General features: G+C 42.5%; 1 protein-coding gene across 2 annotated transcripts; it reads left to right on the forward strand.

Moving 5' to 3' along the window:
• Positions 1-9,019: 9,019 nt before the first annotated feature.
• si:ch73-95l15.5 (golgin subfamily A member 3) lies at positions 9,020-22,262 on the forward strand. Of its 2 annotated transcripts, none has more exons than XM_031754276.2 (11): positions 9,020-9,194; positions 13,028-13,238; positions 13,315-14,321; positions 14,536-14,682; positions 16,688-16,768; positions 17,782-17,898; positions 18,160-18,309; positions 18,611-18,769; positions 19,596-19,748; positions 20,290-20,481; positions 21,303-22,262. In XM_031754276.2, the coding sequence occupies exons 2-11, from the start codon at positions 13,067-13,069 to the stop codon at positions 21,405-21,407; spliced, it is 2,283 nt and encodes a 760-aa protein (XP_031610136.2). In that variant the 5' UTR covers positions 9,020-9,194; positions 13,028-13,066; the 3' UTR covers positions 21,408-22,262. The 2 variants fall into 2 exon arrangements, with proteins under 2 accessions (XP_031610136.2, XP_039475387.1); XM_039619453.1 differs by having other exon boundaries at positions 14,539-14,682.
• Positions 22,263-22,558: the final 296 nt, after the last annotated feature.

A 22,558-nucleotide genomic window follows, 5' to 3' on the forward strand; every position in this document is an offset into this window, starting at 1 on the left:
AGCTACCAACTTAGAAACTGATGTTTCTAGAGAGGCAGATACAATCCAGTTGTAGAATGTTGAAATTAAACCTTTATTACCACCTTTTTTCACCATTAACTCCTCTAACTTACTTAACTGGGGAATGTTGAGAGACTGATTTTGCATGGAAGAAATGAAGCTTCTAATTTGTAAATACTTAAAAAAGTGTTTTGGGGAATTTGAAATTTAGAAACTAAATCCTCAAATGAAACCATTACTCCATCACAAAAAGATCACCCACTTTCTTAACACCTTTTTCTGCCCAACCCTAGAACCCTACGTCCAGGTTTCCTGGTACAAATAAGGCATTTCCCAAATAGGACTAAACTGAGAGAGATTATTCTTAATATTCATCATTTCTTTTATTGTAAACCAAACTTCAATCATATTTTGGACTATAGGATTATTTGTTTCTTTCTTTAACTGTTTTGGCTGTGCAGAGTATAAATACAAATTTAATGGCATTTTAAGAGAATTTGCTTCCATCCCCACCCAAGACGGGGTATTTTGGGATGAAAAATAAAACATTATTGTCCTTAGTTGAATAGCCAGATAGTACCAGTGAAAATTGGGACATTTCAACCCCCTGAATCAAAGGGAAGATACAACAAAGACAAACGAATGCGGGATGCTTCTTGTTCCAAATGAACTCTCTAATTAATGATGCTAATTTGGTAAACAATCCAGCAGGAGGAGCCAGTGGGACATTTTGAAACACATACAACAGTTTAGGTAATACATTCATTTTAAGAACACTTATCCTTCCAATAATAGATAGTGGTAAACTTATCCAACGCTCCAAATCTTTAGAAATTTTCTGTAGAATTGTATTATAGTTAATTGCCACCGTATCTTTTAATGAAGGAACTATTTTGATGCCTAGATAAGTGAGTTCAGAATTAACAGTAAAGCCAGATATATTCTGACTTACGTTTGGATTATACCCTTGTTTAAGTAACATTAATGATGATTTTGTTACATTTACTTTATACCCTGAGAAGGCCCCAAACTGGTCTATTAAATCCTTTATAGCAGGCACAGAAATTTTTAGTTGCTTTAAAAATAATATGACATCATCAGCAAATAAAGCAATTCTATGCTCCTTTCTACCAATCCTAACACCTTGAATTTGTCCACTGGTTCTAACAGCTATTGCCAGAGGTTCAATAGCTAAAAGGAATAAAAGTGGAGATAAAGGTGAACCCTGCGGGCACCCTCTTTTAATGTCAAATGGTTCAGAAATTAGTCTCATTTGTCTTAACCTGAGCCACAGATTGACAGTGTAGTAGCTTGATCCAATGCAGAAATAAATTACTAAACCCAAATCTAACAATGACATCAAAGAGATATGACCGTTCGATTCTATCAAAAGCCTTCTCCGCGTCGAGCGAAAGAATGGCTGTATCTTCCTGTTCACTTTGATTATGAAGAATGTTGAGGACTCGTCTTACATTATGAAAACCCTGCCTATGTTTAACAAATCCATTTTGATCATCTCCTATAATAACTGGAAGAACACTTTCTAATCTTTTTGCGAGAATTTTACAGATAATTTTAGTGTCTGTGTTAATTAAGCTTATAGGACACATATTTTCACACTTGTTATTTAGTTTTCCAGGTTTAGGAAGCAATATTATCAGGGACTCCCTTAATGAGTCAGTAAGATTACCAGTATTAAAACATTCTATATACATATCTAAGAGGGGCTGTGCTAGTTTATCTTTGAAGTATTTATAAAGGTCGATTGGCAATCCATCTAGACCAGCTGTTTTACCAGCATTTAAAGAATTTATAGCATCAATAATTTCATCTATACTAATTTGCCTGTCAACATTTTCTTTGTCTTTGTCTGAAATTTTTGGTATATCAAGTTTATCTAGAAATAAAGATTGAATGCTAGCTGCATTATTGGATTCAGAGTTATATAACGTTTCATAAAACACTTTAAATGCATTATTTATCTCTAATGGGTCTACTATAATATTTCCATTTGAAGTTTCAAGTTTTGTAATTGCCTTTTCAGATTCCTGCTGTTTTATATGCCAAGCCAGGAGTTTGCTGGGTTTTTCACCTTGGTCATAGAATTGTTGCTTTAATCTCAATAAATTTACAGCTGCTTTTTCACTTGTCATTTCATTATATTGCGTTCTCAATAGTAATAATTCTTTTACATTATACTCATTATTTTGGCCTGATTGAAAACTGATCTCTTCTAACATTTTTATTTTTTCTTCCAGATATTTTATCCTTTGATTTCTTTCTCTTGTTTTCTTACTAGAGTAGCTTATAATTTGCCCTCTTAAATATGCCTTAAAGGCCTCCCATCTCACACTTGCCAATGTTTGATCTGTATTGTGCTCAAAATATTCATTAATTTGCTTGCCTAAAAACTCAAGAAACTGTTTGTCCTGCATCCACTTCAATTGAAACCTCCATACAATTCGAGTTTTGATCAGTTTTGGCTCTATGAAAGTCAAAGTAACAGCTGCATGGTCAGATATTATTATTTCCTTATACTGGCAATCTTTTATATAATGAGCCAGCTCAGTTGATACCAAAAAGTAATCTATTCTGGAATACACTTTGTATGTACCTGACCAACAGGAATATTGTAACTTGGTTGGGTTTTGATCTCGCCATATATCAGTTATATTTAACTCCTTCATAAATTGTCTAATCACCTTTCGTGTTCGATTATGAGTATTATCCATGCCTGAAGATTTATCCTTCTGTGGGTTTAAAGTGCAATTTAAGTCTCCAGCAATTATATATTTACCTTGCAAGTCTGAAATTTTAAGAAATAAATTGCTATAAAAGTTTGGGTTATCTTCATTTGGGCCATAAATATTAATTAAATTTAGTCTAGTAGATAGCAGATTACCTTGTAGTATTAAAAAACGTCCATTACAATCCTTAAGCACATGCTCAACGTGAAAAGGTATAGATTTGTGAATCATTATCATGACGCCCCTGGAATTGGAGGAGTAAGGTGCTGAAAAGATCTGGCCTGGCCATCTACGTTTCATTCTATTTGTCTCGCTACCTAGCATATGGGTTTCTTGTAGGAACACAATTTTGGCTTTTAATTTCTTAATCCTACTAATGACTTGTTTTATTTTTACAAGCTTACGCAGACCTCTGCAGTTCCAAGAAACACAGTCAATCAATACTTCTGCCATATATATTCACATATGTTAAAGCTGTACTATTAAATAAATACACACATATATATACAAAAGAAAAGCATTGTACCATGTTAAGAATTTACTGATTTGAGAGAGCAACCCTTCCCACATCCCAGCCTGTGTAAGAACATACAGGCATCCCTTAACCCCAAAAATACTTCCGCCCTCTTCTTGGAACATGTCCACCCTAAACCGAGGAGCTATTCACCTGCGTTTAGCAACAGTTGTTAAAGTAATTACAATTAAATAAAAATATTTAACTAAAGAAACTAATAATAATAATAATAATAATAATAATAATAATAATAGAAATAAATCCACCTTGTCAAGTTTTTACTCTCACACATTTGACACAGTAAGTGAAATTACTAGTAACTCTTGTTAAGAGATCTAAACAACCAATGTCTAACCCATCTTTGTATAACAACCCTTTGGCAATATAATAAATTGTTCTGTCCAGTGTGGTTCGTAAATACAGTTAGAACAGAATTAGTGATCTACCATCATATACCTTATCAAACATCTTGTACTTGATTGAGGTTCTTAATGTAGGCGTCCACGTCCGCTGGTGTATCAAATACATGCGTACGTTCCTCGTTGGTCAAAAGCAGCCTCGCTGGATAGATGATCCGATGTTTCCACAGTCCAATCTCCCGCAGCTTCTTCCTCACACCATCATACTGACGCTGCTGTCTATATGTTTCTGCAGGCAGGTCCGGCAAAAGGCTATCTTGTTGTCCTTATCGTCAGTTCTTTTGTCGCCCCTAGCGGCTTTCATGATGCGTTCACGATCTCTGTAACTTAAGCACTTAATTATAAAAGTTCTCGATCGGTTTGCAATAAAGCTTTGACTTGTGATTATCCTGTGCGCTCTCTCCAGGACAGGAGAAGGGATTTTCAAAATATCCGATATAAACTTCTCCATGAAAGCACGTGCATCTGTACCTTCTTCTTTCTCAGGGATACCGAGGATTCGGATGTTGTTACGCCGACTTCTTCCTTCCAAGTCCTCCACCTTTTTAGACAGAAATTTGGCCTGTCTTTCAATGCATTCCATATCATTTTTCAGTAAGGTAATTTCGTCCTCCGCATAGGAGATTCTTTTTTCAGCCTCGTCAAGTCGCCGTCCACATTTTTGTATATCAGCTTGAACAGCTCCTATTGCTGACATAATACCACCCATTTCAGTGTGAAACTCTTGCTTGAACAATCGAATGGCGTTCAAAAGGTCCAAGGTAGAAGGCATTTCTGGGTTTGCGGGTTGCTTTTCTTGTTCGTGTTCATGCATGACGCCCATCTGCCAGCCGAGAGATATAATCTCTCCAGCGCGTCCTGGGTCTGCCCCGGGGCCTCCTCCCGGTGGGACATGCCCGGAACACCTCACCCAGGAGGCGCCCAGGGGGCATCCTTGTCAGATGCCCGAACCACCTCAACTGGCTCCTTTCGATGTGGAGGAGCAGCGGCTCTACTCTGAGCCCCTCCCGGATGGCGAACTTCTCGCCCTATCTCTAAGGGGAGGCCAGCCACCCTTCGGAGGAAGCTCATTTCTGCCGCTTGTATCCGCGATCTCGTTCTTTCGGTCACTACCCACAGCTCATGGCCATAGGTGAGGGTCGGGACGTAGATCGACCGGTAAATTGAGAGCTTCGCTTTTACACTCAGCTCCCTCTTCACCACGACGGACCGGTGCAGCGTCCGCATCACTGCAGCTGCAGCACCAATCCGTCTGTCGATCTCCGGCTCCCTTCTCCCATCACTCGCGAACAAGACCCCGAGATACTTAAACTCCTCCACTTGGGGCAGGAACTCATCCCGACCCGGAGTGGGCACTCCACCCTTTTCCGGCTGAGAACCATGGCCTCAGATTTGGAGGTGCTGATCCTCATTCCCGCTGCTTCACACTCGGCTGCGAACCGTTCCAGTGCGAGCTGGAGGCCCTCACCCGATGAAGCCATCAGAACCACATCATCCGCAGAAAGCAGAGATGAGATTCTGAGGCCACCAAGTGAAAGCCCTCCGCCACTTGGCTGCGCCTAGAAATCCTGTCCATAAAAATTATGAACAGAATCGGTGATAAAGGGCAGCCCTGGCGGAGCCCATCACCCACCGGAAACGAGTCCGACTTATTGCCGGCAATGCGAACCAAACTCTTACAACGGCTGTATAGGGATCGAATGGCCCGTAGCAATGGGCCAGACACCCCATACTCCCCGCAACACCTCCCACAGGACACCCGAGGGACACGGTCGAATGCCTTCTCCAAGTCCACAAAACACATGTAGACTGGTTGGGCAAACTCCCATGCACCCTCAAGTATCCTCGAGAGGATAAAGAGCTGGTCCAGTGTTCGCGACCAGGACGAAAACCGCATTGTTCCTCCTGTATCCGAGGTTCGACTAACGGACGAACTCTCCTTTCCAGCACCCTGGCATAGACTTTCCCAGGAGGCTGAGGAGTGTGATCCCCTGTAGTTGGAACACACCCTCCGGTCTCCCTTCTTAAAGATGGGGACCACCACCCGGTCTGCCAGTCCAGGGTACTGCCCCTGATCTCCACGCAACATTGTAGAGGCGTGTCAACCAGGACAGCCCTACAACGTCCAGAGCCTTCAGGAACTCGGGCGGACCTCATCAACACCAGGGGCTCTGCCACCGAGGAGTTGTTTAACTGCCTCAGTGACCTCGACCCCAGAAATTGGCGGGTCATTCCCTCATCCCCAGACTCTGCTTCCTCCTCGGAAGAGGCGTGTCAGTGGGATTAAGGAGGTCCTCAGTATTCCTTCCACCGTCTGACAATTTTCTCAGTCGACGTCAGCAGCGCACCGCCAGCACTATACACAGTGCAGGTAGAGCACCGCTTTCCCCTCCTGAGACGCCTGACGGTTTGCCAGAATCTCTTCGAGGCAATCCGAAAGTCTTTTTCCATGGCCTCTCCGAACTCCTCCCACACCCGAGTTTTTGCTTCAGCCACTGCCCGAGCCGCATTCCGCTTGGCCTGTCGATACCTGTCAGCTGCCTCTGGAGTCCCACAGGCTAACCAAGCCCGATAGGACTCCTTCTTCAGCCTGGTGGCTCCCTTCACCTCTGGTGTCCACCATTTGGTTCGGGCCGGGGATTACCACCACGGCAGGCACCAACCACCTTGCGGCCGCAGCTCAATGCAGCAGCTTCAGCAATGGAGACGCTGAACATGGTCCATTCGGACTCAATGTCCCCAGTCTCCCTCAGAATGTTGTTGAAGCTCTGCCGGAGGTGTGCGTTGAAGATCTCTTGTTTGTCCTTGTTCAGTTTTTTAGGCATGTTAACGTTCTCAAATGTTCCCAAACGAACTGTGTCAAAGACGTAAGTTCTATTTTGGATTTACAGAGAGTATTTAACGAAAAAGACAACTGAGCACGCGAAACACGGGTCTCCTCACTTTGCCGCCATTACCGGAAGTGAGAATCTCACTTTAAGTTGTGATTAGCTAATATATTTTTCATTTCATTTCATTTTTATAGGAAAAAATCAATATATTTAATCTTCCATACGCAGTTTTTTCCCTCATAATTATTGTTTACATCCAGATTAGATTCTATGTGACCAGTGTTGGGACTAACGCGTTATTAAGTAACGCATTACAGTAACTACGTTATTATTGTGGTAACGAGCACGGTAACTAGTTATTATGCCAGGAACGCGTTACTCGTTACTGGGATTTAGATAGGCTCGTTACTCGTTACTCCGCGATTTTTTGTAATTTTATGCGCACTGAAAAGAGTTTTTTTTTTTTTTGGAGCTTCCACAGATTCAATAACATTAGCAAGTGGTGGAGGCCAGCAGGTGGATGAAGGAAAAGGGAGGCAAGAGCAGAGACCCGAAGCGGCCGCCGGTCCGCGTGTCAGGTGAACTGAACTTCAGGTAAGAAGTTATGACCTGCAGTCTATCTGGGTCAGATATAAACCAAGTTTAGGTGGAGTTTATTTTCGTTATGCTGACTTTTTCGTACTGCGTGCTAGCTAGCATGACGGAGTTTCTATACAGCTGGGTGGGTGCTATGTTACTGATGCTGAACTTTATTTTGTTCATACGGTTAATTATTAGAGTTTCCAACCGTCCCCTAAAAAACAGAATCGTCTGGTATTCAGAGAAAATATTACGCGTTTCGTACTGAGGTGAAAAGGAACAGTTTGTCCCGGACTTCAGCTACAATGAAAAAGACACAAAGCTGAAGCTGCACAGCTGCCTCTTCTTCTCTCATTCTCTCCTGTTTCTACTTCAATCATGAAACTGATCAATGATCAGCTGATCGGCTTTTCTCTCTTGTTTGTTTATCGCCCACTTTGCGCCAGAAAGAGGAAACCAGCGGATGTCGCGTTAAACAACAGCAGCACGTTTAAGCTTGATCAGCTGTTGTTAGAATTTATTTAATATTAATTTATAGTATCAGCTGATGTTTGCTGGAGCCACAGCTGTAAAGCTGCTGGTCATGATATCGGTTTGGTTATCTGTCCTTACTGAATTGTCAGAGCTGAACAGGTGATGGAGAAACAGGTTTACCTTTTAGGTGACATGAATGAGTTGAAGGGAAGTTATGAACTGTTTCTGAGAGACAAATAACACCAGGATCCTTTTCTACGTAGCTGACAGCTGGTAACTGTGCAGGGGCGGGTCTAGCAAAGCTTTTGCCAGGGATCCAGGTAGGGCATTAACAGGGAAAGGGGGGCACAAAGAAATACTTTTCTTTCTTATTCTCATTTAAAATGTCTCGCTTTTAAAAAAATAATTATCTGAGTCTTACAACAAACAATTGATAGATTGATACATATATACCATCAGAACAGTGTACATCACTGTCACAACAGTGTTTGTTTTCATTCAAAGGCTTTATGATTTTTCCTATAATGGTGGGCCGGTCTCTAGTCAAAATGCCCGGGACGATTTTTTTGTCCCAGTCCAGCTCTGTATGCAGCTCATCTGCAGTCTGGTGTTACCTACATCTTCCTATTCAGAAGGCAGAATTTCCGAGTTCTGAGTACAATCAAAAGCACCACGACTGCAGTTTTTGTGTTGGATGTAAAAAGCGCACATGACGCTGTGACGTAGGCTAGAATCATGGCGGCAGTCGACGACAGTCCAGGCGTGGGATTTCTCTCGTGGAAATGTGCACATTATTTTTTTCTTTCTATTGGTAGGTGGCACAGTGCACTTGTGGCAAGTAAGCAAGCTAGAAGACTGGCAATCTGGCTGAGTATCCAGTTACGGAAGCAACACATTAACAAGAGAATTCTGAGTAAAACCAAAGTTACTTTGCCTAGTAACTGGTTACTCTGAAAGTAACGAGTAACTTGAAGTAACTGAGTTACTTTTGATAGAAGTAACTAGTAATGTAACTAAGTTACTAATTTAAAGTAACTTACCCAACACTGATTATGTGACAGAATAACATAAAAATGACTTTGTATTTGACCCTGTAGCTGAATTACTGAAAAAAGTCAGAGTCAATAAGTGGATCTGTAATAATTAATGATTTTAGATCCACTTATTGTGTAACAGTACTACTACTACTAATGAGTGTAAAATATATAAATAAAAACACATGGAAAGTCCAGGCCTGTTTAATCCAGTAATGCTTGCAGTACTTTAAGAAAATTAAAAATGCTTCCATAACAGAAAGGCCGATTGCGTGTCTCATTACGTTAGTGAAAGCAGGCGTGGTAGTGGGCCTATGAGTCAGCGTAGAGCCACACGAGAGCAGTAACGATCTTTACTGACTCGCTCCAGCTGTTGCTCTTTAACAGGTATGACCGGTGACGTCAGTAAGGTGACACCCACCTCTCCTCCTCCTCTCCGGTGTGTTGCAACGCAGCTCCGGCTCAGTTCCCGGTGGAGATTTTTCTGGTTGGAAATCTTTTGTGTCTCCTGCTTCTTTCTTTCTGTCGCGACCATGAAGCTTTCCGGCGGCTCTTTCAAACCTTCCTCCCTCTGAGAAGCCCGCAGGACCTTCAGCGTAAGTTGACACCGATTTAAAAACTTTCCCGTGGATTTGTCCCGTGCTGGTTCAACTGCGCCGCTTTCGTGCGCTGACGCTGCTTTCACGTTGAATCGCTGGACCTCGGTAGCTTAAAATAGAGGGAGATAGACGGAGTTGGAATGTTTTCCACTGGATGGGGATGGGTTTCCTTTTTGGAAACATGTCGTGGGACAGAACAGGCTGGGGTTTAAAACAGCTGAGCGCCCTTTGAAGGGCGAAAGCCGCACGGAGGGACTGAAAGCTGGAAAGACAGATTCATTCATCGACAGTCTGGCTGCAATTCACTGTCAGCGTGGCTCAAGGTCGACGTGTCCCGCCCTGTGGGGAGCTACTGTAAACAGCCTGCAGCTGCAGACAGCACAGGGCGCAAAACATCCACGGAGGGAACAGAAAGCTGTAAATCAGAGCACCAGTCAGGCTGCTGATGATGTCAGGCTCTTTAGCTTCATCAGAACGAGTCGTGCTAAATGTGAAGGCAGCTGGAAAATGCAGACAAGTAATTCTCAGCCACACCGTTGCCTATAATGAATGCTGTACCAGAAGAAATTCATTACCTTCTCAGTAAGTTAGTATACCACTGTGACAATGCATTATAGTGGAACTAGAACAATATACTGTAATGTGCAGGCAGGATCCCCAGGGGAAGAATGGCGATTGGAGTGGACTTGAAGATGAACAGGTGTTGGTAGGTATGGTGAAGAGTGCAGAAGGACAGATGGTAGTAGTTTGTTTCAAAAGGCTGGGCATGGCTAAAGTGAACACTTCATCAAGACAGAAGGCTATATGTAACAGTGGGGGAGTATATCTTATGCAAAAGGAACAGTCGGAAAGAGAGAATGTAGCTGGGCAGGATTGGATGTCTGCAGGCTGTAAGATGGCTTTGAAAATGAAGAAGAGAAAGCAAATGAAGGCAGAGGCAAGGATTAAATGGTGGAAGATGATTCATTGTGGAGCTGGCAAAGGCCCTGGGTGATAGGAAAGAGTTACCAAATGACTGAGGAAGCACAGCAGAAGTACTGAGGGAAACTGCCAGAAGTTTGTTTGGTCTATCCTCTGGACAGAGGACTGAGGACAAGAAGACTTGGTGGTGGAATGAGGAAGTGCAAAAAGGTATTCGAGGAAAAAATGGTATAGTAAAGTATGTAGACAGGAGTACTGAAAGGTTAAGTGTACAGCAAAGGAAAAGTGAGTTGTGTTTGAGGCTGAACACTAAAGAAGGAGAAAAGGACTTGTAATGATTGGTTAGGCAGAGAGGTCGAGCTAGAAAGATGTGCTGCAGGTTAGAGTGATTCAGAATAGAGATGGAACTTTCATAACATTTTAAGAGAGTGTGCTAGGAAGATGGAAGAAGTACTTTGAGGATCTGATGACTGAAGAAAATGAGAAAGAGAGGAGGGTTACTAGGACAGATGGAGGAAAGCTAGAGAATGAGGAAGTGCAGAGGATTAAAAGGAAGTGAGGGCGGCTATGAAGAGTGGAAAGGTGGTTTGCCCCGATGACAAACCTGTGGAGTTGTAGCGATGTCAGAGACGGCAATGGGGTTTCTAATCAGATTGTTTAACAGAATCTTGGATCTACTAATCCATTTCAACAATAAGGTTGATGTGCAGAGTTGTAGTAACAGAAGGATGAAGAGGATGAGCCACACCATGAAGATATGGGAAAGAATTGTTGAAGCTAGGTTATGAAGAGAGGTGACGATCAGGGAGCATCAGTACATCATGCTGAGAAACAGCTCCACACACGTGATGTTTACTTTGAAGTGTTGACTGAGAAGCATAGAGAAGAGAGGGTCAAAGGTTGACAGGTGAGGTCAGGCAGGAGTATCTGTGGAGTATCATGTTGTCAAACAACACTGTGACCTGTAGTGGGAGCAGGTAGAGGTACGCTCTGGACAGAAGAGGAGTGAAAGTCAATAGAAACAAAACCAAATACATGTGAAAGAGCGTGATTCAGGTGGTGCAGTGAACATGCAAGGAGCAGAAACAATGAAGGTAGATGTTTAAATACCTGTTGTTGAGAATGCAGGCAGGGTGGAGTGGGTGGAGACGAGCGTCAAGGTGATTTGTGACAGAAGGATAGCAGGCAGAGAGAAAGGGAAGGTTTTACGAGATGGTAGGGAGACATGCTGTGAGACGGTGGCGGAGTTGAAGGTGTTAAAGTTTGTATTGGGAGGGACGGATTAGAAATGGGAGGGACGGCTCAGGGTGAGCATTTTTGAAACAAAGTTAGAGAGGCGAGGCTGAGGCGGTTTAGACATTTGCACAGGAGGGATGGTGGATATGATGGAGAAAGGATGTTGAATAGGGTGACCAACCGTCCTCTTTTTCCCCGGACATGTCCACTTTTCACATTCTGTCAGGGGGGATTTTCGAGATTGATGAAAATGTCCGTGTTTTTTTCCATGGGCCTACAGAGGACCCATATGTGTGACGTCACCACCCTGCTGCTTTGTGAGTGGTTGTTCTGCCTCACAGACGGGACACAGTGCGCCTGATGACGTTTAAAAGATGCCAAAGTGCAAGTGCAGCTTTTCAGACGAACTGCAAAAGAAATATCACTCGTACCGTTGCGATACTGGTAATTTTCCTTATACAGATGAGGCCTGTACCATTATTTAAGTTATTTTTTGCCCTTGTTGACTTGTAAACGCCTATATGACATTTTTTATTTCACCATTCATTAATCGCACAGGGAAGACCTCGTTTAAATATGTTAAAATTTTCTTTAAGCAAACCGTATTATTAAAGTTCTTCATCACTGGGCCAAGTGTCCTCTTTTTTGGAAATCAAAATACGGTCACCCTAATGTTGAAGATGGAGCTGCCAGGCATTTATGAACGTACTGATGGAGGACAAGCAGAGGGTTGGTGTGACAGAGGAGGAGGCCAAAGAAGAACACTGTACTCTGCAGAACGCTCAAAATATACTAACATAATATATTTTCTGTTGACCTCAAATTAACCCAGTGACACAAAGAAACCAGCTTGAGCTTCTTCTCGTCATGTAAAGGCAAACATCATAAAAATGCACAACCCTGTTTCCAGAAATGTTGACATGTTTGAAAATGATATATATCAAATAAAGAGTCAGAGAATAGAGAAAAACCTCCCTACACAAGGGACAAGGGTGGAAAAATACTAATGGATGTTATCTTTGGATCCTCAAGCTGGACTTACATTAAAACACACGTGGTTCTGAAGTGGAAATCACTTTGTGGCCTTACAACAGACCAGTGTTGGAACCATAAATGGAAGTTAAAACTCCACCAAGCAAAACAAAAGGAGACCAGAAAGAAATAAGATCCAGAATCCCAGCAGCTCTCTCTGGGCCCCGTTTGTGATGGACTGGGTGGAAGTAAAAGCTTTGTGGTTCTGATCAATCAAAATCCAAAATTGTGTGTGGAAATCATGGAATTTTTGTCCACCAGTCCAAAAAGGAAAGGGACCATCCAGCTAATGTGCATAGTTTAAAAGCAAACTTTCTACCTGATATTGATCATATAGTGTCACAACACCAGGCCTTCACTAGTACATGATGAACATTTCTATCAGTATCTCTATGAAACTTCAAACTCACCCCAACAAAACCAACTCAAGATGGACATGAATAATATTTGATACCATATCAGATTTTATTTTAATTTGTTTCACCTTTTTATGCACTTCTTCTCTGTACGTCAGTCTTGATTAAAGAGCACTGACTGACAGAAATCTGCAGAATAAATATAATTTTCACTAAAGTCTCCCCTTGAGGCCGGCCGCCCTTCTCGATTCCCACATTTAAGCTTAATTCTGCTTTAATTTACAGTTTCCACATCTATTGGACAACAAGGGGAAGAAGTCCAAAATGTCCTCCAGCAGTAAAAATGACCAGTGCCAAATATGTGGCGGAGCTCTCCAGGGAAACCAACGGCGCTGGCTGTTTGGGGGCCAGAATAAGAAGACTGGTCAGCCTCAGACCCCAACAGGGTCCCTGAGAGGAGGGAGCCGGTCCCAGTCATCACAGAGCAGCTCCTGGGGTGGGTATAGAGCTTAAAAAATGCTTAACATATTGTAATAAAGTTAAAGGATTAAATGTTTTGTTTCTCTTCACAGGCAGCACGTTATCTCTTGGTTCCTCTGTTTCTCTCTCCAAGTCCCTGATGTCCGTGAGCTCCCCCTCCAAGAGCGTGGATCTGCTCGCGGTGTTGACCCACATACTGGGGCAGTCTGTACCACGGGGCGGCGGGCAGGGGGAGTTTGTGTGTGGCAAATGTGTGTGCCTGCTAGAACGCGTGTTCAAGTTTGACACGGTCATAGCCAGGGTGAGGGTGCTTTCGTCTGAGCGCCTTCAGAAGCTGACACAGGAGAGGGATAAAATCAGACAGTGGGTGCGCCAAAACTACTGCCAGAGGCATCTGCAGGACTTTCAGAGCAGAAGCAGCACCAGCGAGGAGGAAGGTGAGGTGGAGAAGGAAGGCTACAGGGAGATGCTCAAGGAAAACATGGCGCTCTCAGAGTACGAGTGCTGGTCAGAGAAGTGGGACACGTGTCCGTATTTTATCAGAACGGGGAAAAGATGCAGAAAAGGGAAGGGGTGCGAAGGCTGCGATTCCTTACGGGTGTCCGACTCGGATTATGAGTCAGTTTGTGGGGTTCCTCGTCACATGCCTTTCCAGCCCTTTTCCCCGTTGTCCCAGGACAGATCCCAGAGCGTGCCCCTCCACTGGCAGAGGGTGCCATCCGTCAACTCCAGCCCAGCCTCGCTGGCAGGGTCCAGTCTCTCGTTACGAGCTCCTTCCCGCACGGAGTCCATTCAGTCTCTTGATTCTCTGGATGGGAATGACCCCTTTGATTCAACGAGTGACCAGTCAGTCAACTTCATGCTGAGAGAGCTGAGAAGTATTGGAGGGAAGCCGGTCAGTTCGCCATCAGGGAGTAAGATCCCCATTCTGGGCAAAAGGGATGGGAGGTACCTGGGAAAAATCGAGGAGACTGCATCACCCACAGTGACCAGGGTGCTGAACTTCAGGGAAGTGGAGAACGGAGGGGATGAAATGGATGAAGAGGATGGGGATGTCCTGACACTGCTGAGGGACGAGTTCATGCCTCTTCACAGAGAGGTGAGTGTGCCATAGAAGATCATGCAGGCCTGGATGAACTTTGAGCAGTTGCCGTGTGTGCTACTAGCTGTAAATATTGACCGTGTGCTGCAATAGTTTATCCAGGAACAGCTGCAGCTTGTCCAAACGTCCAACGTGATTAGAATTACGCGTTTTGTGTATTGCATAATACCCCACACCATGTTAATCTAAAGCTTTTTTTAAAATTTTTTAGAAGACTACTGCTAGAGTCCATCATGGTATCAGGCACCTAAAAGACAAACTTGACCAAGCTGCGTCCCGCATCAGGACCCTGGAGGCCGAGCTGAAACATGGGAGAAGCAAACAAGTGGAAGTCAACGGATCACAAGACTGGGCCCCTGTAAGCTTTCAGTTTGTTCTTTAGATGTTGAATAAAAAAAATGAATCTAGTTTCCAGTTTGAAAAAAGCTTTAAAGTCCTTAAAATTTGCGTTCTCTCAAAAGGTTGGCAGGGCCTGTAAGAAAAATGTCCTACTTCTCACTCGATTTGTGACCTCGTTAAACTGAGGTCTTTGATTAAAACGCAGCATGATGTTCACTTTATAAATTATAGTCTTACTTTAATTCATATGGATGATGAAGCGGGTCATGATTACTGCATGGGTGTCTTAGAAATTCATAATGTCTGAGTTGAAAAAACAAACAAAAAGATGGCAACAGTCAAAATTTAAAAGGTGCAGCTTCAGATTGGGATGTCACAGTGGGTAACGTCACAGTGGCATCACACTGGTTTCTTTGATTGCCAACATTTCTCTTGTGGATATGAGAGTAAATGCAAAGCCAGAGACTGGGAGGTGAAATTCTATCAATATCTGTGAAAACATCTCATTCTAGGCTTCGGTAGTCCAAAGGCCAGATTCACTAACTGGGGAGAAATACTTGCCTGGTATCTGGACTAGCTTGAAGTGTAAAGTGAATGGAGATGCTGATGATATTGTGATTTAAGAGAGATTTATTTATTACCACAGTTATTTTTATCCGCTGTCACACGAGGTAAATGCCTCCAGCCTTTTTTTTGCTAAGAAGAAAAACAGGTTTATTACGGCAGTGTGACACTGCAGCTCCTCTGTCACATGTCCAAACAGCTCCGTGAGCCACCCTGCCAGTGTTGACCGAGTACAAATATAGCATTATGAAAGGAATGGAGGTTGGGTGGATGGTTTTGTATCTGTGCAGGGTGTGTCTACATTTCCTCATTTTCAGGTGCACATAAAGACACGCACAACACAAACACACTCACAGCCTCTCACTGGAATCTTCCCCGACCAGTGGAGTTTGCCCCGGGCTCGGTAGTCTTATGATAGAGGATATCATTAACCGGCCTCATGACCTGTCACAGCGAGGCTGCTGTGTTCACATGGTGAACATTATTAATAATTAATGTGAAATCTCTGAAAATAGCAGCAGGTTTAAACGTGACATTTAAGTTACTAATTTAGCCCCGAGCAGATTCAGTTTATTTTGTTTTTGTTTTTTGCAGGAAACTGATTTATTTAAATTCAGTACTCGCTCTCTTTTAGCTTTCTTTGACCTCCAGCAGGGAAGAGTTTGCCTCATGAACAGATGAATGTTTTTTTATGTTCCATTAAAAACCTGAAACTGCCTCCTGCTGCCTCTGGCTTGTAACTGTAAGAAATGGGCTGAACTGAAACATAAATCTCTCTCATGAATACAGTCACAACAGCCACCTATTCTCTCATGGTCTCTTCATCACATTATATTGAGACCTTTCAGTTTTAAAGCAGTGTTGTATGATTACAGATCAACGAATGAGTTTTTTTTTTTTTTTTTTTTTTTTTTTTTTCGCTCTTTTGAAAATTTGGTATTTAATTTCTGAGTTTTGTTAAAAAAAAATCCCCAAAAGCTGCTAAGTGTTAAATTAAATGGCTCCTTACAGAAGTTTAATAATAAAAAGACTAAAATGCTTGTTTTGAGCATATTTAAATATATTTATTAAATGTTTTGAGGTTATCACACAGCAGGTAGGAATAGTTGTAATTACTGTCACTATCACTATTTAAACAATGCTGAGAATTTTCATTGATTACTCCGTAGAAAATAAATCTTTGTGTAATTATTTTTTATTATTTTCCTATTAAGTAAATACACCAAATATTTAATGGGTTTAAGTTCTCAAATAGAACATTTGTATCTCTTTTTTAAAATTATTTTTTAAAAGTAGGTAAACTCTGAGGCAATACCATTTCAAACAAACAATAAATAATTACACGATAATCAATAATGGAAATGGTCGTCCTTAAACTCTCTGATGAGGTACTGGAGTCTGAGCTGTTCCATAGCTCCTCTGTGACTTTTGAATGAAGCTGTTTGTTCTCTTTCCTCCAGCTGGTCCAGGAAAAGGAGGCTGGCAGTTCCCTGCTGCAGAGCCTCGGCCTCTCCCTGCACAGCCGCGAGCGTCTGATCCAGGTGGGTGAGGTGGAAAGCATTGCGGCAGCTGGAGCTGCTGCCGCCGAGGCTCCGACTCGAAAGCTCTCTGGAATGTTGTTTTTCTTTGAAGCTGCTGTACGTTTAAAGTGGCAGTGCCAAATCTGTGTTCACACGACTGATCGGAGAAAGCTTTCATCACGACTGCTGGTGTTTGTAGCTATTTGTCATGTTGATGATTAACAGCAGGAGTATTTGTGGACTCAAACACACACCAAAAACACAAAACAGGACTGACCTAGCAGAAAGATTTTCTTACCTGAAGGTTATTGGAGGATCATGGAGACTATTAATGAGAATATTTACATTTTGGGTTAAAGATAATGTAATAGGATGGAGCTTTTCAGTTACTAAAAAGATTAGAAGATTATCATTGTCCACATAAATTACAATATGATGATATAATTAGTTGGTTTTAGATGTGCTTGTGGACAGAGGCTGGCCCGTCTCTAGTTTTACACTTGCTGTTTTCCTCTTTTCCAGTCTTTATGCTGTGCTAACAAGCTACTGGCTCCAGCTTACTTTCTCTCTTTGGCAACTTTATCTGAATCTGAAACTCCTCCATTTAAAATATGCACATACTTTATAGTTTTGCATCTAACACACTTATGCTTACATAAGCTGTTTAGTGCTTAGTAAATATATGCTACAAAAGGAGAACCATGTCCTGTAATGTTTAAAGCAGCAGAACCAACATAATACTGACATTTTTAGCAGTACACTTCATTTTCTGTTGGTTCACACCTTTGCCTTCTTTAGACTTGAACACGGCGAGTTGTGGTTTTAAACAGATTTGAGCATGTCCGTGTGCCTGCTTCTCACTTGCATCCATATCAAGTCATTGCCTCTGGTTAACTCTCTGTAATGGTTTTGCTTTAAAAGCTCGCTGTAATCCTCGTTTAGAAAGGATTTAAATCATTTAACATCCAAAAAATGCAGGTAAAATGTCTTCCCTGATCATGAATGTGTTCAGACAGATATTTCCTGTCTTCCAGGAGTGTACGGGTCTGATCAGCAGGCTGTGTGTGGAGGAGGGAGCTGGGACTGAGCTGGCCAACAAGCTGACTGAGAAACTGACTGAGAACTTGAGAGAGATTATCTCTGACAACAAGGTTAGAGCTGCGCTGTCTGTCATTCTCATGCTGATTGTTGACATTATAGCAAAGCTTGCTCTGCTTATGATGACACATATTACCCGCTCAGTGAAGCATGGCGGTTGTCAGCACAAGCAAACACATTTTTGCTGATAGTCAGCAAACTGAGCCCTCTTGTCCCTGAAAGGCTGGAAGTTCTGTGATGGACACTTTTTATTCAGTTCAATATTATGTTTATTTTCTGTCGATGAGCTGATTGTTTCATTTTTTGATCTTCAGGCTGCGCTGGAGGCTCTGAGGTCTGAAATGACTGAAAAAGAGAAGAGCATGGAGAACGAGATCGAGGCTCTGAGGAAGGCTGGACGAGACCGAGAGAGAGACCTGGACACCCTCAACGCTGTGCTGCAGTGCAACCAGGATGTCATCAGTGTAAGACCACACACTGTCACTGCCACAGGGGTGGTCTCATGTTTGGCTGTGCCTCCATTTCTTTTTGATACGAGGTTAGAGATGCAGGACAAACTCGGGGAATATAAAACAATCCTGTCATCTCCTCTCATGCTGTTTATTTTGCAGGCATGCTCATTCATACATTGCATACATACTGATCTGTTTATTTGGTTGCACTTTATTTCATTCAAGTACTCGCAATTAAATGCAAAACACAGCCGCACGCTCAGCACTTCAGTCGTGCTGCATGTACTTGAAGCTCTCTCTGTTTTTGACTCAGGACCTGCGGGTGGCTCTGGGAGAGAAGGAGCAACTGCTGAAGGAGGTGGAGAAAGAGAGGGAATTGTGGAGGCAGAGGGACGGGGCCCTCACTGCTGTCCTGCAGGAGAAGGAGGCTCTGATCCGCACCTTCAAAGAGCAGCTGGAGAAAGGGGTGGAGGTAATACACCTGCAGCCAAACAAACCTCTCTGAAGGTTCTCCTTTTACTGTCCTGTGGCCTTAAAACACAAGATATTTAAATGTTCTTGCACAGCATTCACAGAAGCAGGGCAGAAAAACCCCAAAGTAGCCCTGCCCTCCTTAACGGTTGGGGCTCGGTGTAGTCTGCTGATGCTTCAGTGCTTTGAGAGCAAATCTCAAATCTGTCTTCATTGGAGGTTTGTTGGAGCTGTATGCAGACAGGAACAGCCTGGCACTAAACAGGAAGTGACCAGATTTTGTGCAAACACAGAATGAACCTGGAGTAGCATCAGCAAATCTAACAAGTTAGCTCTATATCAGTTTAGATTATGAATTAAATGCATTGAATTAAATCACTATAATGAAAAAGCTTCACCTGTATTTAGCATGGACATGAACACAAACACACCCACCAGTCATTAGTGTGCTAGCAGTATAATTATGAGCCTGTCTGTGTGCTTATTTAGCAAGTCCCCGGGAAACGCTGTCCATGCACTTGTGGGCAGTTATGAGTTAACTTTCACTAATAACCAAAGCTGCTTCTATCATCAGTCAGATGTGATTAAAAACTAGTTAAAAAGGTTCCCCTGCAAGCTTTACTTCCATCACAATTTTTATATTTCTGTATTCTCCCCCAGATTTAAAGTCAGGATCTTTTTAGTGCCATGTCTCTCGTATTATTAGGATATTACATGACTTCTCTGTGTGGCTGGATGAATTCTGCATTCCTCCCTCTGTACGGCTGAGCTGAGGTTTGTCAGTAAATACTGACTTCAGTGAGCAGAAACGTGTCATTTTCTTCCAGGCTCTCTCAGATTCTGTGACTGGCCAGCAGTCAGGAGGGGGCGGGGCTGAACTGGCAGCTATGTTGAAGGATCAAGAGGAAAGCAGCGCCACCTTGTGCCAGGAGGTCACCAAGCTTACCACGACCCTGCGGGAATACCAGGACATGGTGCAGGTGGGAGATTAGCCTGGCCAAAGGAGTTAATTATTTCTAGTTAATTAGAAAACTGAAAAAGCAAAAAGCAGCTGAGTTTGTGATGAATTTCCACTTTTACCTAATAATTTTGCATTAAACAGACGTTCATAGTTTATAATAGATTATAAGACAGAAACTTTTGAAAATACAGGGGAAAAATTACAATTTAAACTTTTTAACGTACCAAAAATAATGTGAAAAATTATTAAGTTCCAGCTTCTCTGATCAAGCGGTTAAACTTATTTTGAATGTACTTTCCTACAGGTTAGAGCAAGTGATTTACAGAAATGACAGGAAATTTAAAAAATGGTATAACTGAATAATCTAACCAGTAAAAATGCTGCTCTTCCAAAACAATGTGGTGCTTCTTTTTTTAGAAATTGCTTCTAATCAGTGCTGGCTGGAAAACCACACTGAAATTCAAAATGAAATCATCATCATAAGCTGCCTCCAGTTTGACCCTGACGTTCCGCATCACAGCCACAACACGTCTGAGCCGTTCTTTCCGCTTTTTCACCAGAGTCAGCAGGAGAGTCACAGTCGGACGGTGTCCTCTCTGACAGCTCAGCTCAGAGACGCTCGGCAGGAGCTGAGGGAGAAGGAGAAGGAGAAGAAGGAGGCGGACCGAGCGCTGCGGAACGACAGGGAGGACAGAGAGCGAGGCGAGAGGAGACTCAGGGACAGCCTGGAGAAGAGGGACAAACTCATCGAGGTAAAGAAGCAATTCGTGCCACTCTGAAGCATTTTAGCCAGCTACTCTGAACCCCTCAAATCTGATGTAACAAAAATAAAAGCTTTAAAATATTTAGCATTTGTGTCAATAAATATTAAAAAGCTTTTTATCCCAAGGAAGATGCGCTTCTGCTGCACATGGCAGTGTCTCAGAACATTTGAGCTTCATTAACAGCTCAGTAGCAATACTGTCAGCGTGTTTGCTCAGCCAATGAGAACACTGAATCACTGTATGCACCTGTCAGCTTGATTGGAGGTCATGTTTGCTGAATCCACCCATAGATTTCTGTCCAGGATTCTTTGAGTGCCCCATCTGCTCTCTTTTATAATAATACTGATACTTGATGTTTCTTTAACATTTATTGTTGGGCAAATAATAAGAAGTGAGTGAGTGCCAGTGTTTGTGTATATCCTTGCTGTCATAAATGTGAAGACAGAGCACCTGATACAGGGCCTAAGATTTGTGGTGGAAAGCACTGCTGCTTACATCTGGTACTGATATCCTCCTCACACCACGCAGTAAAGAATCTGTTCTTCGTTGCGGTCTTTAGGCTTCGTTTTGACCAAAATATTACAGAAGGTATGAAACACTGCACTAATTTAGGAACTTATCAAAATTATGAACCTTTCTGTTTGTGTTTCTGCACGACGTGAAGAATCGTTAAGCTCAGACAGGTGGTTTTTGTTTTTTGCTTACCACTTGAATTCAAATATTACTTCTTGGTTAAGTTGTCTGAATTGTCTACAGAACTAACAATGAACTCACTGTACTTATGAGTTCTTTTTTTTTTCTTTTTAAAGCAAATCCTTTTGGATGCTGAGGAGCGGGACCATCTGTTCAGAGAGCTGCAGCAGAACCTGCAGAACAAACGTGAACCTTTGACGGCCGTCAAACACACACTGTGATGGAGGAAGAGGAGGAGGAGCCAGGCTGACACACTGTACCGACACCATGCAAACTCACTGCACAAAGACAGAGGAGCACTTTGCACTTTCCTCACCTCCTTTGTGCCTCCTGAGCATATTTATCGTGGTGTACATTAAGTCTATTTATATTTATCCGCGCAGATTAATGAGACTTGAAGGAAAGAACTGCTTTTCTCTGTGGAGTGAGTGAGACGGTGTGATTGTTTTCTGGATGGGGAAATGTCATGTCTGGGCTCTCGTAGCTGGACGTTTAATACTTGATTCAGAAACGAGCAGATTACTGTATAAATGTGATTTTGAATGTAACGGGTTTAGGCAGTGAGATCATTTCATGCAGCGGGAACATTTCTGAATGGTGTGATTGTCCTTTAGGACAGGAGCGGGCACAATATCGCTTTAAAAGTTTTTTTGTTTTTTGTTTTTTGCCTAATTCTAATCTTTAAAGCTCTTTATGGTGGCGTCTTGTATTCATCTTTTTTTCCCTTAGTACAGAACTGCCTAGTTGTTGTTTACAGTGCTGATGTCGCGCTTTGTGGAGGTGGAAACGTGCAACCAAAGAAATGTTTTTAACTGTTTTAATTTTCCATTTTTCGTTGTCTCGCTTTCTATTTTTCTGGAATTATTTTCAACCGTCTTTAGTGTTTACATGTCTCATATTGTTGGTCGGGGACTGAGACATTTTTTTCCCCCATTTTTTTGCCTTTTAGCTCAAGAGGATTAAAAACTCTGATCCAAATAAGTTAAGTCTGCAGTTCTTGTTATTTTAAACTGCATTTCAACTTGTCCTTCCTTAAAGGGACATTTCACTCCAGAATTAAAGTTCAATATGTTTACCTTTGGACTGCTCTGCCATTTATCCATCTAGTTTTGTTTTAGTAGTGATCTGTCTCTTTAATATAATGTAAGTAAACAGTTCTCACTCCGTGGTATTCAAAGCAAACCACATGTTTGAAAAACTCAGCAGCAATGTCTCTTTTCGAGCCACTTGGAAAAAAATTCACAAACCTAACGTGAGCAGTTCCACCAACCCTGAGAAGTGTACGTCTAATATTACAGCTCAACCAAGAGGAACGGCTTTAATGTTTAGATGCTGTCAGACTGTCGTGAGCACGAGTCTCTCATTGTGGGAA

The sequence above is a fragment of the Oreochromis aureus genome, linkage group 11 (assembly GCF_013358895.1).
Source record: "Oreochromis aureus strain Israel breed Guangdong linkage group 11, ZZ_aureus, whole genome shotgun sequence".
Lineage (NCBI taxonomy): Eukaryota > Metazoa > Chordata > Actinopteri > Cichliformes > Cichlidae > Oreochromis > Oreochromis aureus.

Coding starts and splice junctions, on each gene's coding strand:
- si:ch73-95l15.5 (XM_031754276.2), top strand. CDS start 13,067: ATGTCCTCCAGCAGTAAAAATGACCAGTGCCAAATATGTGGCGGAGCT. Junction 16,769..17,781: donor GCCGCGAGCGTCTGATCCAG/GTGGGTGAGGTG, acceptor CCTGTCTTCCAG/GAGTGTACGGGTCTGATCAG. Junction 18,770..19,595: donor AGCTGGAGAAAGGGGTGGAG/GTAATACACCTG, acceptor ATTTTCTTCCAG/GCTCTCTCAGATTCTGTGAC.